Below are 13,047 nucleotides of genomic sequence, written 5' to 3' on the forward strand. Positions count from 1 at the left end.
TGTGACGGGAGGCTCAAAGTGCTGGATAGTACAGCGATAAAGGACCGTGACGAGAGACTGAAAGTGCTGGACAATACGGTGGCATATGACGGAAATGGAGAAGCTCTAAGTGCTCTGAATAGGGCGGTAGGCGTATCCTGCGGTAGAGGCGGCTTTGCTGGGACTTGGCGAGGAGGCAGCAGTCGCGTGGGAACGCTGCGGGAGCGCGCTCTGTGGAAGTCTGGTGGAAAAAATGGCAGTGTGGGCCACGACGAGAGGCTGTGCTAGTAATTCACGGTTAGGGGCGGTTTTCGTGCGAATATTTTTTCCTACAATTTAAAGAGTGAGTGCCACGGCGATTGGCCATTTTCAGAGTAAGTTCGATAGCCGTTTGAATTAACTCGTGAGTTTCGATAAGCAGGGTCCTATTTGCATCGCAATTCTGTTCGGAAGTTCAGATAATATGTGAGGCTCAAAAGCTATTTTCTGGTATTGGTCCTAGTTGGCTGTGGCATTCATGCTTCTCACTTCTGATCAGATTTCGGTTTGACCTGTTTAGTCGATCAGCTCAGTCAATGCGGGTTTCCAGACTCGTGATTAGCTCCTTTGAGCGATACCTACTTTTTCAGCAGATGTGGATCTGTACTGTGATGATGCTGTTAGATTATGGTGATTGGTAGGAGTAGTGTTGGAAGTAGCTGCAGGGAATCACGGGACATCAGTGAAAGAGCCAACTTCTACTTGAAGTTTTCTTTTAATTGATAGACTTATTTTATTTAAAAAGTAATTGGTACGACAGCGACGGGCAGAACGGAAATAGAAATCCTCGCGGGAAAAAATCCCCAGGGCGTCTCTGTCCCAGCTCTGCCGACCGCCATTCCGTCACTGCTTCCAACGAAAACACGTCACTGGTTCTCGAAGCTCGGCGACGGGAGGTGACGAGACGACAGACTGCTGACGGGGAGGAGTGAGGACTGGTGACGAAATATCAGACTGGTAACGGAACGGATATCAGACAACTGACCGATGTTGGAACGGACAACAGACTATAGTCTGTTTTTCGTATCTTCTACCTTCACTCAAAGATGTTGTGCCCCTCCAGCACGTTTTTAGGGTATAGTTTTCAAATCTTGACCGCATGGCCCACCCAACATATGTTGTAGTAATCTTGGGCCCACCACTCATTGCAGGAGTTTGTTGCTCGTGTTGGAGTTCGCCTTCGCTGAGCAGTTAAAATCGGAAAAGAAACCTTTAAGCTTGTATCATCGTTACCACGGTTTATTGGTACAGGGTAGGTACTAGTCCGGAGTACCCCGTAGGTAGACTGTAGACTGACTACGACCTATACACAAGGACGTTTTGCTGTTCATAGGTACTTGCATTGTGCGAAGCGCTCTTGCTAAGAACATTTAAAGAATAGTTTAAAGCTTGCACTTCCTTTTCATTGGGTAAAAGAAACTAAATGTGTTATATGCTCTGCCATATTTTTTCAAATGCTTCATTTATGGTATGCTTTATTTACGTTGCGATAACTTTTACACCGACGAATAACAAAATCGTTTTAGCCCACGCCCGCTTGGGGGTCCCCAGGCAGATTTGCTTCATCTTACAGTTTTCCTATCTGCCTCACGCGATCATCCCGAAAAGTAAGAAAGGTGACGCGGGCAAGAATCGATAGCTCTCAACAATTACTTTCAGCAGTATACGTATATAGTATATACCGCATTTTGCTGAGGTCAATAGTGATTAGTGAAGGCCACTGAAAGTCATTAATTTAAAAACTCCCGAGCTCAACATGTTTGGACAAATCTGACCAAACCTTGTCAACCGTTGAACTACAGCGCCGTCGAAACATATTTAGTTCTAGCAGCTTATAGGTATTGTCGAAAGCTGCTGGTGATCTTTATCATCTGACATGACTTTTTGAGTGACCGCTAGCAATCACCAACGCCTTAGGGCTTATATTATGATACATAAATGCAGGTAATAACAACAATAACACCCGCGTATGCATTTTTCGTATTATATTGCGCTGAAAGCATGACGGAGTTGAACTGTGTCGCCACCGTCGGTGTTTCTCCGCGCCTTCAACACTTTTCTTTCTGGTATCCAAGGAAGTAAGTTCGTTATTCTGGCAATATTCGTTGGTTGTGCTCCTTCTTCACCGCCTTATTTCAGTCACCTAACCCACATTTCTTTTGCTTTGAAACGTTGAAAGAACCGGAAACGTTACATCATTTTGTCTTGTCTGAGACCAAGGCCATTGCCCTTTTGTTGTTTGAAATATAATGAAATTAGAAAGGGATAATTTTGCCAGAATGAAAATATGATGACACGTTTTTATGCAAATGCATTTCACTTGACAAAGAACATCGCATTTTGATTAACGGGATAGACCAAGAGGACAGACAGGGGGATATACCAAGGGATAGACCAACGGGAGTTCTGTAGCCTTGGACAGACGTGCGATCTTGCGTTCGAGATAAAAATTGACTTTGCAGCGGTGTTGATTTAATTAGATGTTCGCTGGAGCACGTGATTAGAGAGTTTACCGTCTTTGAGTGAAGGTAGAAGATACGAAAAACAGACTATAGTGACGGAGTGAGCCCCAGACAGCATATAGGAGGTGAAGGGACAAGAGACTGCTATCTGACGAAGCCCAGGCGACAGACTGCTGATGGGATCCCACAGAACAGACTGGTGACGGCGCAGACCACTCTGATGATGGGACGGCCAACAGACTGGTGACGAGAGGAAACCGGCAGGAGACTGACGACGCGGTGGACTGCGGACCCAGCCTGGCGACGGATCGGGCCAGGCTACCGGCGGACGAGGCACGATGGATGTGTGACAATCCAACCAGTGCCACCTCACACCCTGTGTAAGGTGTCACACAGCGCGTGAGGTGATCCCTCACCTTCAGTGTGTTCTACGGTCTGCGGAGGTCGACAATTGAGAGTGCAGATTTCAGTCTGTCCCCAATCCCCAGTCCTTCCGGAATCAGTCTTTCTAGCAGTCTGCCTTTCCCAGCGAGATTTTTAGGACCGCAGGGAATGAGGGTGATTCAAGTCACATGGGCACAAGCCTAGAAAAGCTGATTCCCCTCTACCTGCCGCTACATTGCTGTGAAATCTAGCGATAGAGAAAATGGACTCGGGCTTACGAATTCATATACTCGTATCTGTCCTCGTCAAAATGTGACGGCTATCTGCCTAAAATATTGAAATATTTTTAAATAAGACTTCAGCTACCCGGCCGTGGATCTAGGTTCGGGTTAAATACACAAACATATAACCACTTAAAGATCATAGCAATATGTGATTCAGCTGCTATCGTTTCTGACAGTTTCATTGAAGTCACGCATTTACTGCAAAATCAGTTTTCGGCCCTCCTTATATTTTCAAAGGAAGGTGGTTGGGAACGCGTGTCCAATTGATGATATTCTGAGCGTGTCTTGAACGAGTTGTAGCATAGGCTGCTGAAAATGTATTTAGTAGGTGACTTCGGCAGCGTTAAGATATGTGTTATCGTATGCTCATGCATCAATACATAAAAAGTAAAAAGAAAATCAACTTTGCTGTCTAAACATGATAAATTATAGCCAAGGCTGTCCGAATAGTTTAAGTTTTGTGATGTCAGGGTCGCTATCATTTATAACTAGAATTGATCCCAAACGTATAGTGCGTGAAATCACAGTTTTGTCGCTCTGACCCGCCGGTCATTACGAGCGAGCGAGCGTAGCGAGCGAAGTGAGTCTTTTCAATATAACGGAAAAATCTCAGTATGAGCGGCCCGGCCCGGCCCGGCCCGGCCCGGCCCGGCCCGGCCCGGCCTGTAACGCTTTTGAGAGGCTTATATCTCAGCAACCGCTGGACCGATTGGCCTGCGGTCTTTTTTGTTGGGTAGCCCCATCCCTTCTACCCCGTAATTGACTACTTTTGATACATCTCAGTGACCGTCGTGGCACGTGCCACGTGAAAAGTCAAGGGTGTTCAAGCTGTTTTGCAAAAGTAGTGATTTTGAGAGGCTCATATCTCAGCAGCCGCTTGGGCGATTGACTTGCGGTCATTTTTATAGGGTAGCAGCATCCCTTCTACCCAAAATAGGATACTCTCGATGCATGTGGGTCACCCCCAGTGCACGTGCAAAATACAACAATAAGAGGTGCCAAATTTGTTCTCATTTCAGTAACTCGGTAATTACTGGGGCGATTTCGCTGAAACTTGGCATACAGGTAGGCACCCACCAGGCAATGCATTCCCATGTGTTGCGGTTAGGGTGCCACTGCACGTGCGCACGTGCAGGGGGCGTTTCCAGATCTCGAGAACGGCTGGGCCGATTGCGCTCAAATTTGGTACACGGTTGGGGACCAGTTAGTAGGGTGCCGTGCAAAAGTCATTTTGGACCCCGTTTGCACGTGCGCACGTGCAGAATGCCGCTTCCAGATCTCAGGAACGGCTGGGCCGATTGCGTTCAAATTTGGCACACCGCTAGCGACCAGTTAGAAGGGTGCTTTGCACAAGCCCGTTGGAAGTACCCTCTCGCCCTTCCGCACGTGCAGGGCTCACTATCTCGCTCGCTCGTTCTTCGCCCAAAAGGTGTTTTACTGGTAATATATTTAGCATAATTTTTCTCTCTCCAGCATGTCAATTATCTCTGCCTGCATTTCCCGGCGTTTCCCTCCGCTGCCAGTCATTCCGCGCTGTCCGCCATCCGCTGCGGCCAGTATCTCCCATCTCGTGCCAGGCGGAGCTGCCATGTGTTGACGAGTCACAGGTGTTGTTCTCCGCCCCTCCCCTCCCTCCCCTGTCCTCCGTGGGCGCTGGCCGGCCGCCCCACAGCGGACCCACCTGTGACAGTGGGGCCAGTGCACACTGGTCGGAAACGCCCTCACGAGAGGCCACGGGCGATTCCGGAGTTTCGGATTATTTTTTATATAGATCGATTTGAAATTGATCAAATTATTATACATAGGCCAAAAAAACTAATCCAGGTGACCAAAAATAGCTGTAATCAGCCCCCGAAGATGGGGTATCCCAGAACTCGGAAACTGACGCGGAGCAAGAGGTTTCTTGAGCCGGATATTCAGAGTCTTATTGCTGATAGACACCAAATTGAAATCCCACATATTATGCATCAAAATGTTCGTTATGAAGTTGCCGACTGGTCAGTGCAAAATTTTTGGCATACTTTTTCCCTAACTAAGATGTACTATAGCTTTTTATGAAGGCTCTCCTACGGTGATTCTAGAATATAACTGCAAAGTTTAGGTAAGGAAACAACAGGTAGTCCCATCTAGTTCCACTCTGATTTTTTGTGAGATGAAGTAGGATTTAAATTTACACCAGGGCAACATAAAAGCTAACTGCGCATATTTGCGCAAAATTTGCAGGAGCCGCTCTTCCTACCCAACTACCGCCCGCCCCGCCCCAGTTTCGGCTCGGCCGCCGCGCCCGGCTTACGCTGACCTGTGTGGCCTGCACGCATCCATGCGTAGTTGACTGGTCATTAAAAACAGATGCGCTTGAGTTTATGAATTTTGTGAAAAGCGCGTTTTATGTATGCATTTATGTATGTATTGACATCAAAAGCTTTCCACATATTGCGTGGCGATTACGGCTTGCATTTAGAGAGCCTTGCTATTGACAACCATCATTCGGCTGAAGAAAGTGGAAATTGAAACCTTCGTGAATACAAGACGCTGCAAACATAGGACACCTGTCACTGACGTCGGGTTACCTTGGGCCGTCTTTTTACATTAGATCACAATTCCGGTATTTAACCCTGGCCGGACCGATTGGTTTTCTACATTGACCGGGGAGGGTTGGTACAACTCCCTCGCCGTTTCGCCTCTAATTGAGCTAGAGCCTCGCGGGAAAAAAACAAGCTGGTGTGCCGTTATAAGACGCAAAAATTAGGTACCACCCGATTTTAAGGTCTTAGGTCAGCCAGTGACCTCTTAGGTCAGGTAAGTGCCACAAGGCACGGGCTCGGTTTTAGGTTAATTACATACTTTGCCAAAAATGGTCGCACTGCCGCGATTTTGGCATAATCGTGTTTGTCTAGCTCAGGCGCGTTGAATGCTATACTTGATGTTCGGGTGAAGTCAGCTTAACCCTCGCCGGCACAGGCCATTTTGCGTCCTTCGACGGCACAAGGGGGGGGGGGGGGGGGTACGACCCCCCTCGCGTTTGGCCCCTGATCGAGCTAGAGCCTGGCGGAAAAAAACGAGCGTGTTGCCCGTCACGAGAGGAAGCCGATGATACCCAATTTTAAGGTCCTAGGTCATCGGGTGACCTTCCAGGTCAGGTCAATGACCCGAAAACCGGGAAAATCGGGACCTGTTAGAAAGTCGTAAATTGTGGCTGCTATGTGGTTTTCCGGGGTGCTGATCACGAATATCGTATTAGTTTTGATCAGAGATGATGTCTTTAAGCATTTAGACCAGGTCGGGTCAGGTCAGGTCAGGTCAACCGGTAGGGGTTGTGACGGGTATTCGTAATACGTGTCAACCGCCTCTGACAGCTTCGTAACATGTTACGAAGGCGCCAAAACTACTTCGTAAATGTTCAAATGGTTGCTAAATTGGAATTCAGCTCCAAAAACTAGCATAGAAACATGTAAAACTCGAAAAAGTGAACCGAGGTCACCCGAGGTCACCAAAGGTCAATGACCTGACCTGACCTTCAGGTGACCTTGACACCCATCCTAATGTATGGTTGCAACATCAAATCACATGTTTGAAAGTTTGAAACCACGAAAAGCTTGCAAACGCGCGGCTAGTGCGAGCCGACATACGCCGAATCGCGATTTCGGCCAAACATGGTCACGGAAAAGAGGTCACAGGTCAAAGGTCATTGGGGTCAGGGTCATGAAATTTTCAGGGTAGGTGTAAAAATGATCAATGCGAGGGTACTGAAAGTTTCGTCGCGATCGGCCGCTTTTTACGCGAGTTATTCGCGAAAAACCTTAGGGGGGTTGCATCAACCCCCCCCTGTGCCGGCGAGGGTTAAGGTGTTAACCTCGGGTCAAGGTCAGGTCGGAGCCCCTCAGGTCACGAAAATGATTGAAGGAGGTCATATCGCATATCATTCGATTCGGCAGGTCTTCCTGAGTCCAATGGTGGTTTTTCCGACTCTCTAGCTCCATCTGATCAGGAGTTATTGACGAAAAACTTACATGGCCTTAGTGACGTCATAAATGACGTCACGCAAAGTCAACAATGCTTAAGTCAAGCACTGGACCTTGCAAGGAGTGCATGAAACCATTCCCGGTGCCCGAATAGCAGCTCCCAATTTCCCTTGTTGACTTAAAGTGGTGCTAGATCCTGTATTATACTCAATTATGACGTCATAACTTAACAGATTCACGTCATATATTTAGTGCTTGACATCCAAATGATAGCTTACATATGACAGAGAAGGTATGCAAAGTTTTATGAAGTTTGCTTCACTAGTTGTGGAATAACAAGCAAAAAACTTTTGCGGAAAGGCCGCTGGCCTCTCGCTGGAGCGTTTCCGACCAGTGTGCAGTGGTGCGCGGCGCGACACACAGCCAGCTGCCGGGAGGACCGGGCGCTGGTCCCCAGTGTCGGACTGTCTGTCTCGTGTCTGGTCCCCACGCCGGACCGTTGGTCTCGTGTCGGACCAGCCGGTCCCCGACTGGTGTTACACCGGAGTGTCGTGCGGCTGTGAGTGGGGGGTTGATCGGCTGTGGTCTGCGGTGGAGAGAGAAGGCGCCACGCAGGAGACTGATTGGCACGGTTGAGCGACGTCTGTGGTCCCAGATTGCCGTGGCGGCCTGGTGCGTGTGGTGGCAGTTGGACCCAGTGGATTGGCCTCTCGACCTAGCCAGCGCAAAGAGATCGACTCACATTTGCTCGTATGTGACTTGCCAAGCAGCGTGACGCACAGGAGAAAAGACTGAGAAAATCCGGTCGATCGATCGCTCGCGCTAGCCCCGCGACCTTGAACTGACAGTGATAATGTGGCCGGACTTTTGTTGTCTGTTCGCCGTGTGCTGGGTGGCCGTCTACATCTTCACCATTATCTACTTCTGGGTGGTGATTGGCTACCGAAGTCACGTGCAGATTCGCGACGTGGCTGACCGGCTACCTTAGCACGATAGCCATGGCGACTTGCCTCTAGCAGCTATATATGGTAATTGTCTTCACATCCAACAAGGTTTGTTCCTTTATCACGTGACTCCTTTAAGATCAACGCTTGTAACGCTACGAAGCATTTTGTGTCTGAGCCTCATGTTTTTGCGATTTTCCAATACCCGTCCATCCGTAGATAACAACACAATAGAAAACAGTTCCAGTTAGAGTAAGAGCTAATTAGAGTGAACGTTTTCTGCCTGACTGGGATTCGAGCGAGTTTTTAGAGCTGAAGAGAGAAGAGCTTTACACCAATTATTCCAATTTCCAATCGCTGGTCTGCAGAAACCCCATCGAAGCGGCAGCACCGGAGCTAACACCTTATTATTGACTGCCATCTTTATGTTGCATTGTTAACTTGTGTGAAGTGCGCGAGAAGTTGCGATGGGATATCTAAAATGTTTTTTAAACTTCTCGGAGACGCCAAGGCCTGCTCAATATCACGAAGCTGTAGGTACTAGGAAGGCGTGTGTTTTGCCTGCATCCCTCCAAGCCGTGCACCCGGTGTTCTTTGGACTCGTTTATTGGACACGTAGCGTTGCTGGAACGCCGCTCCTTAGATGATAACGAGGTTGCAAATAGCAAATAAACAACTAAATCGTAATGCACCGGTCCGCTATAGAATTACAACCCCTGGTTCGAAAAAATCCGGACTGATTTCGCGCTTGGATGCCTAGCAAAAAGGATCTGACGCAACGAGAGGCGTGATTGTGTGATGATCAAAGCTATTTATCCCCCTATGGCCTAGCCGGATCTGTATGCCTTTAATTTTGGTTCCATTATTATCCTTCCAGCAGGCCTATTGACTCCTACGCAATGAGTTATTTATCTTCTCCGTAATGGGCAATCGCGAGAGGCTGATCTGGAACAGGCGGGAGCATGAAACGGTGTAGGAGACGGACGTCACCGGGGTTGGAATCTGCCCCCACCCTCACCCCAAATTGACGCCTTACCAGTCCCTATCGCCCCCGAAATGACGCTTTATCAACCCCACCCGACCCTGAGCTTACGCCTTACCAGCCTCTTCGACCCTTAGCCGAACTTGATCAGCATTTTCCGAACCCCAAACGAAGTCTCACCAGCTGCGGTATCAGAAACGCTGCGTTTTTTTTTTATTAATAGTTGTCCCATGATCAAACTAATGGGAATGCCATTCGTAAAGAGACTAGAAGAGTGTCTCGGAAAGACGACCATACGGGGAGCATTCCGGTCTAGGGGTAAGTTACTTGCCTCTAGATTCGGCCATCTGGGTTCGATTCCCGGGCAATGCACGTGGCATTGCCGCTACCCGACCGCTTGGAACAGCGTGAGAGTTCCGGTTAGCGCCTTGGTCCACTGGATGTGGTGCTTAACCCAAACCAACCCAAGACGAGCCTAGATATCACGTTTTGTCATAAGTAGATCTGCAGAAGGCAGACCTATGTAGGTCCAATCAAATCTCGGCATTTCAAGAACCTTCATGAGATTGAAAAAGTGATGCCAAAAATATACTGGCTAGTGCAAACGACACAGCGTATAGCTACAAATGACTGCCAGTAGATTGGCACTCATATTATATATCTACAAGCCCCACACTAATACCCGCCCCGCTCTCCCCGGCCGGCAGGTGCCCATCATCAAGCTGACGGATCGCCGCTCACAGATCAAGGTGGATATCAGCTTCAACATGACCAACGGCCTGGTGTCTGCCAACCGGATCAAACAGCTGGTGGCAGAGTTCCCGCACATGTCGCGCCTGGTGATGGTGCTCAAACAGTTCCTGCTGCAGCGAGAGCTGAACGAGGTGTTTACCGGCGGCGTCAGCTCGTACGCCGTCATCCTGATGGTGGTCAGCTTCCTGCAGGTTAGGAGTGGGAGAGAGGGAGAGAGGGAGCTGGGAAAGAGTAGAGGAGGACGCGGGACGGTCTCTTCCTGTTAGTCAGAGGGAGGAGCGAGCTCTCCCGCCGGTCTGATAGAGCAGACGGGGTAGAAGATAGTGGAAAGAATGGTTAGTTTTCTACAGGTTTATGGGAGGGAAAAAGAGGGAAATGGAGGCTGGAAAAGGAGGAGTACAGACTTGCAACATGTCGAATATCGATGTTTATGATATAAAAGCACGTTGTCAATCTCCAGTGCACCAACAAATGGTGAAGGGATGCGTTTATGAGAAGTAACTACTAAGTCAATGACAGGAATAATTAATGAGTTGCTAATTGGTAGCCGGACGGGAGGAAGCAGTGATCACTGCGTCCGGCCCAGCCAATGCCCGGCGCTGCCCCCGCTGCGGAGGGCACGTGTGCACCCCACACGCGGCTGTGTGGCTGGTACTGTCCCGACCCGGCAGAGCGTGGTCGACCCGGACCGGGAGCTGTTCACGCGGCGCAGTGCTCCACCGCTAATCACCCTAAGGCCCTCGTTAGTGAACCACGGCGGCAGGAAACATAAGCGCACGGTGGCAGGAAACAGAAGCGCACGGTTTCGATCGTGCTTATCTCGGACGCCGACCGAACCGTCAGTGTTTCGGCACAGCGCGGCCGGATGTCTGGCGCGTTCAATACCGGAGCGGGAGGCGACCGCCGCTGTCAGCACCTCTCGACTCGTCCTCTTTGAGTGGGCTCATCACCTGATGGTCCACTGGTCGGGTGACGCTGATATGGTCTGATGTAACCTGGTCTGATCGGGCGACCGATATCAGCGTCTCTGCTGGTGGGGCGTTCCACGACAAATCGACAAATAGAAAATTAAATTTGCACCCTCATATTTTATTCTTCGATGAAAACTGGTGTAAGGGGTTGTGATGGGCGGGGAAGCCAGCTGTGGCAAGGATTTTTTTCTACGAACAACGGTTTCCGAGATATAGCCTCGGGCAATTCCTGGAGTTCGCGCTGCAGCCCTATGTTTGGCGGCCTATAACTCAGAAACTATTGGTTTTTTACGATAAAAACTTTATATGGTTCAACACACAATCAACCAACAAACATTTTGGCTATATCGGATTTTCAATTTTTGAAAATTTTGATCACGTGACCTTTTGTACTATTTTTAGAAGAGTGACCTTGATATTTTCCCCACTGAAAGTTGCAATTTTGTCTGATGACGATTAAAGCCCTATCAATTTTCATTCATATGCGATAATAAAAAAGTGGTTATCGCCCTTCGCTGACCTCAGGTCAGGTCATTTTTATGACCTGTCCATTATTACGAGCGGGAGCGACAGCGAGATCTCGAGAATAAAGCAAGATAGCGACAAGCGGTAAACGGTAAAGGGTACACACGGATAAGGTCTATAATTTTTACAGAGGTCATTTTCAGGTCAGGTCAAAGATGACGTCACAGGAGCTAAAAGGAAGTCAAAATAGCGGCACTATACATATATATGAAGTTTTTCTCGAATAACTTTCAAGGCATCCCAGCTAGGAACAAACTAATAGCACCATCGTGATCCTCTCGTCGATCCGCATCGAAACATATGTATGTTGACCTCGAAAGGTCGAAAGGTCAAAAGTTGACCTTAGATCACGTGACCTAAGGTCAACTTTTGACCTTTCGACCTTTCGAGGTTAACATGCATATGTTTCGATGCGGATCGACGAGAGGATCACGATGGTGCTATTAGTTTGTTCCTAGCTGGGATGTCTTGAAAGTTATTCGAGAAAAACTTCATATATATGTATAGTGCCGCTATTTTGACTTCCTTTTAGCTCCTGTGACGTCATCTTTGACCTGACCTGAAAATGACCTCGGTAAAAATTATAGACCTTATCCGTGTGTACCCTTTACCGTTTACCGCTTGTCGCTATCTTGCTTTATTCTCGAGATCTCGGTGTCGCTCCCGCTCGTAATAATGGACAGGTCATAAAAATGACCTGACCTGAGGTCAACGCAGGGCGATAAGCACTTTTTTTACTATCGCATATGAATGACAATTGATAAGGCTTTAATCGTCATCAGACAAAATTGCAACTTTCAGTGGGGAAAATATCAAAGTCACTCTTCGAAAAATAGGACAAAAGGTCACGTGATCAAAATTTTCAAAAATTGAAAATCCGATATAGCCAAAATTTATGTTGGTTGATTGTGAGTTGAACCATATAAGATTTTTATCGTAAAAAACAATAGTTTCTGAGTTATAGGCCGCCAAACATAGGGCTGCAGCGCGAACTCCAGGAATTGCCCGAGGCTATATCTCGGAAACCGTTGTTCGAAGAAAAAAATCCTTGACACAGCTGGCTTCCCCGCCCATCACAACCCATTAGACCAATTTTAAGCAAAAAATAAAATATGAGGGTGCAGGGCACTTGTCGATTTGTCGTGGAACGCCCCTGGTGCTGGATGGTGAGCTGGTGCTGATACTGATCACTGATCGTGGTGCTGGTGCCTGGTATCAAGGTTGATGCTGGTGCCGGTGCTGAGGTTGGTGCCGATGCTGGTGCTGGTGCTGTCGTTGGTGAGGGGGGCCTGGTACGTTTTAGTGGCTCCCAGTACCCAGTCGATACCGGCCGTGTGGTGCTATACAGTGCACCAGTCTGTCCGTTACATAGTCGTTCAGTACGGCGACTATGTGCTTGGTCATAGCCGTATTTTACTCATTCTACAAACTTTTAGTTCAGTCCGGCATGCGATTTTTCAATTGTAGCGGGACGGAGCCGGAGGACACTCAGAGTCAGGACATCACTACCTATGCTATTCAGTATCCCTGGTCCCATCGCCATAACAACAGATATAACAACACTCACGTCTTGATGCCTTATTCTCGGCGCCAATGTGTTCTGATTCTTAAAAACCGAGGTGTTCCGGACAATATGCATTCCTTGCTTTAAGCGTGATTATGTGATTGCCCGTTTCCTGCATTGCCCTTCAATAGGGCTACCCGGTACCAGCTTTTACACGAACGCGAGGTATGACGATAATCTTCAATTGAGAAATTGTGA

The 13,047-nt window shown here is 48.2% G+C and overlaps 1 protein-coding gene across 1 annotated transcript in view; it reads left to right on the top strand.

The window, feature by feature from the left end:
- LOC122380990 (terminal nucleotidyltransferase 4B-like) overlaps positions 1–13,047 on the top strand; it is a 28,596-nt gene that overhangs the window by 11,589 nt on the left and 3,960 nt on the right. Inside the window, exon 5 of the mRNA XM_043364640.1 lies at positions 9,744–9,980. Coding sequence (XP_043220575.1) covers positions 9,744–9,980 — 237 coding nt within the window. The remainder of the gene's footprint in view (positions 1–9,743; positions 9,981–13,047) is intronic.

Source organism: Amphibalanus amphitrite, unplaced genomic scaffold, assembly GCF_019059575.1.
Source record: "Amphibalanus amphitrite isolate SeventyFive unplaced genomic scaffold, NRLGWU_Aamphi_draft 000111F_arrow, whole genome shotgun sequence".
NCBI lineage: Eukaryota > Metazoa > Arthropoda > Thecostraca > Balanomorpha > Balanidae > Amphibalanus > Amphibalanus amphitrite.